General features: G+C 30.0%; 1 protein-coding gene across 1 annotated transcript in view; it reads left to right on the forward strand.

Moving 5' to 3' along the window:
* Nucleotides 1–3,255: 3,255 nt before the first annotated feature.
* LOC111616371 (glutamyl-tRNA(Gln) amidotransferase subunit A, mitochondrial-like) overlaps nt 3,256–4,605 on the forward strand; it is a gene marked incomplete at its 5' end in the record, with an annotated part of 9,047 nt that continues 7,697 nt past the window's right edge. The window contains one exon of the mRNA XM_023357782.1: nt 3,256–3,378. Within this exon, the coding sequence (XP_023213550.1) occupies nt 3,256–3,378 (123 nt within the window). The remainder of the gene's footprint in view (nt 3,379–4,605) is intronic.

Raw genomic sequence — 4,605 nt, forward strand, 5'->3', positions numbered from 1 at the left:
GATTTGATTTTAATCTATATATAAATATATATATATACATAATATAATTAATATAAATGAAGATGTTTGTTTGTTTGCTATTGACACCTTTGCTGTTTGACTGATTGCTACGAAACTCAGCAGTTACATTGAAATACTTCAAACTTACATCATGTTGTACTGTACATCTCACCCCAAATTATTGAATGGATTTCTATATATCAATTAATTTCTGTCTACATTTGATTGCTGGCTTTACATGTTGCCATCTATTGGAAAAAATTTAACAAAATAATTAACTAAATATAATTCTTACAAAAAAAGGTATAATTTTAAAAAATATATATTATATTTACTGAATTACTGCAACAATGATATAGTGTGAAATAGATGTGCCATTACTGCAACAGGTAGCACATAGCACTTCCTGCGTGGAGTGTAGTAGTTTTGCCCTATATATCACACTTTTCCTGTTAGCAATAGAGTTGTGCTGGTTATGTATCTAACTCCATTCAGGGAAAATTTTTGAATTGAAATACATGACTTGTGGTACAAATTGGAAGTTCATATATAGTTAATCTGGTCCTCTTTCATGTCTGGTTTCGACTTTTATGTATCTAACTGCATTCTTGAGATTAAGGATGGACAGAAATGGACAAATGACTGTGGAAATTTATAGGTCTACAGTTTTTTCAAATTGCAGCTCAATAAGTACCCTTCAGTAACCAAGTCAATAAAAACCACTGAACACTAGTAGTTGATCGTGGATTCACGCATGGTCAATGGACTGGCCATGTGGAGTTTTCTTTGCATTAATAACATCTAAATAGGATCCAGCTTTACATAGAAGTCTTCCCAGGATGCATCCTCCTTGGCAGATTGCATTGCCGTAACCAAATAAACCAAACCAATTCTAATAATTTTTCTATAAACACGATATTTATGAGGATATGCTTAACTACCAGGAAACTTGGACATCCTGCCCCTCTCCTGATTTCCTCTCCCCTTAGTAACTTATTAACCCATTGCACAAACTTCCTTCATTGATACTGCTTAAGATGTTCTAATGTTCAGTCAAATTAATATATAGTACATGCAATGATTTTAAGGCACAAAGTAGAGCTCAAAATCTTTTTCTATATTGATGTTTATTTTTTCTATTTATTATCATGGTGACATTGCTTTATTCAAAATTTTCTGTAGTTGTAGTCTGTGTAATGTGCACTTTTATTCACATGTTGAGTCTTACTGTCAAATCTGCTTCCAGTATGCTTATGCCACAACTTTCAAAACTTTCCTTTATTTAGATGTTTTTTCTGAGCTTTACTTTTTCAACCAGTTTCACCAGATTTTACAGGATTACATAAAAGCAACTATTCTCACATTTTACAAGATTTTTTTTATAATTAAACAAATCTTATATCAAGTCTTTTGGATGTTAAGGTTAGCAACTTCGATCACATGTGGGGCCATCATAATCTATCCAACATGGATCATTTTTCAAATATTAATAGTAGATCAGCATTAATTAGTAGTTGTTGATCATCTTTTCTCCTAGGAGGAGGTCAACTACTACTTTTGGTCGAATTAACTTTAACTTCCATTTGCAGCAGTTCTTTCTTCCTATCAGACCCATAGTATGGTGGCATTCAAATAGGAACATTACATAATGCAAGTTACCAGACTGCACAGAATATGATTTAAGTGGTTTTTAAGAGTGCTGAGTTTAAATATTTGGTCCATTTTTTGTGAAATTTGATTAGTTGGCAGATCACCATTTGGTTACAAATGAAACAGTTGTTAGTGCTGACATTAGAAAAAAATACAAGGATGTTTTTTTTTTTTTTTTTACTTCTGATGGTCCATAAAACAAAGACAAGTGTAAATAACAAAATGAATTTATTGCCAAAAGTTAGGTACAAACATGGTTACTTTTTGACATAATTACCATGAAGATTGAGACATTTGTCTATCTGTGTACAAGCGTCATAGAATGTTGCTGCCAGTGATTTACATGGGCCTTAACGTTGTTTTGAAGATAGTCATTAGTCTAAAACCGCTACCCTGCTAGCCAAGTTTTTAGTTCAGGAAAAAGGTGGAAGTCTTCACACATTAAAGGTTTGAAGACTGTCACCTTTCACACTTCCACCAAGCTTGGAACTTTTTAAACATCCAGCGTATAGCCCCGATTTAGCACCAAATGACTTCCACCTTTTTCCTGAACTAAAAATGTGGTTTGGAGGGCAGAGGTTCGAGACTAAAGATGAGTTTCAAAACAACATTAAGGCCCATCTCAAGTCACTGGCGGCAACATTCTATGAACAGGAGATTTGAAAGCTTGTACACAGATAGACAAATGTCTCAATCTTCATGGTAATTATGTCAAAAAGTAACCATGTTTGTACTTAACTTTTGGCAATAAATTCATTTTGTTATTTACACTTGTCTTTGTTTTATGGACCATTAGAAGTTGAAAAAGACAGCCTACATACAATATCTTACATTTTTAAGATATATTTTTAATTGGNTTCATGGTAATTATGTCAAAAAGTAACCATGTTTGTACTTAACTTTTGGCAATAAATTCATTTTGTTATTTACACTTGTCTTTGTTTTATGGACCATCAGAAGTTGAAAAAGACAGCCTACGTACAATATCTTACATTTTTAAGATATATTTTTAATTGGTGTCTATTTGACCAATGAAATTGTGCCGTATCATTCGATTATCATGATAAACATGAAAATGGTAAGCTAAAATAACCAAACTGTTTATACATTTTTGTTTTAATATTTGTTATATCATAGTATTTGATTTATATAACTACAAGGTTATCTTATGTAAGGGTTTATCCCACCAAGTGACCAATCTAACAATCTAAAATTTTTTTCATCTACTGTACACAATTTAAAGAATTTTTAAAATGTGTTAGATTGGTTGCTTGGTGTGATAAACCCTTGCATAAGATAAAGTTTGTAATTATATAAATTAAATACTATAATATAATATAATAGAAGGGTTAAAGTACGAAATATTTAATCTAATAATCTTAATGTTTGTACAGTACTTATTTTTTGCCCAGGCAACACCAGGCTTACTCACTAGTATCTTAATATTTAAACAATATGAATTTATTAAAAAAGAAATTAATTTTTAATAAAATTAGTGAATGATGACATTATCATACGAAAATCATTAAAAAGATAAATTAAGTGATTGTAATAAGAAAAATGTTATATATTATTTAATTGTATTTTTTTATTTTTTATATGCAGGAATATCATTGTTTTGGTTTATCTAATGAAGTTGTTGAAATGTGGACAAGAATTGCTGATTTATTTGAAAAAAATGGAGCAATAGTTTCATCAGTTTCTTTGCCACATACTCAGTATTCTATTGTTTGTTATTCTATTCTTAATTCTTGTGAAGTTGCTTCAAATTTTGCTAGATATGATGGAATTGAATATGGTAAGGAAATTTTCAAATATAGTTTGATCATTTTTATTTAAAAATTTATTAAATTAACAGGATGTGAAAACTCAAAATTTTATCAAAGTAATATAATACTTTTAACATAATTGATTAATTATCATCATCATAATATTACATTCTGTACACATCTATATTAACCAAAAAGAGCAGTGCCAAAATATTTTCTTAGAAATAGACTTAAAATTTATAATTTCATAATTCAGATTTAAATAACTAGCATTTATTCTGTTGAAGTCTATTGAGGTCTGTTCAGGTACCAGTAAGTGTTACTTAGTGGTATTGGGTGCAATAGCCAAATATAAACATCTGTAAGCCTGATAGTCGTATTGAAGCCAAACAATTGCCAGATTACATTGGGCTATATTCCTGCTATTATTAATACATAAATACTAAGTAATTTTGCCTAAAGGTAGGCATTAGATGCCATTTCTTTGTAAATTTAATANTCAGTTATTGAAATGGAAGATGATGATATTGGATAGTGAGAACAAGTAGTGAAATTATTCAGGAACTGAATCACACAATGTGTTTCAATATGTGTCAATATCACCTGCCATTTCAATAACTATTTTAGCATCATCTGATGGACAGAAATTAAACTATCAATGAATAAATAAGAAGCATTAAATATTCTCCTGGTATTATCATTTATACGGTTTTCCCTATCAGGAAATAAATTGTAAGCAGTATTTTTGGAGAAATCCTCATAACTTGTTAGAAATGCTTATTCAAATTTTTAAACTAGAGTAAGGAGAGTAATTTGTTATTATTATTATCATCATCTACTTGAAAGTTTAAAATTTATAATACAGTAATACCCCGAACTTACGCGATAGGTGGGACCGAGCGGTAACCGCGTAAGTCGGGGTATAATTTCCCATATAAATACATACAAATACTTTTTAATTGGGGCCGGAGACTAAAGAAAACAATAATTTAGAAAAAAATGTTTAATAAAATCTTAGATAATACATATGTATAACAAATTAGGCCTATATTATTTTACAATTTTTCACATTTACTTGATTATTACGCCATAATTTTAACATTGTTTCCATCTCAGCGATAATACCGTGACGTTTACGAATGATGCTTGAATTTAAAGATTGAGCATTTTTCACAGCTTCGAGAAT

The sequence above is a fragment of the Centruroides sculpturatus genome, unplaced genomic scaffold (genome assembly GCF_000671375.1).
Source record: "Centruroides sculpturatus isolate CEXI.00-Female unplaced genomic scaffold, Cexi_2.0 scaffold3015, whole genome shotgun sequence".
Lineage (NCBI taxonomy): Eukaryota > Metazoa > Arthropoda > Arachnida > Scorpiones > Buthidae > Centruroides > Centruroides sculpturatus.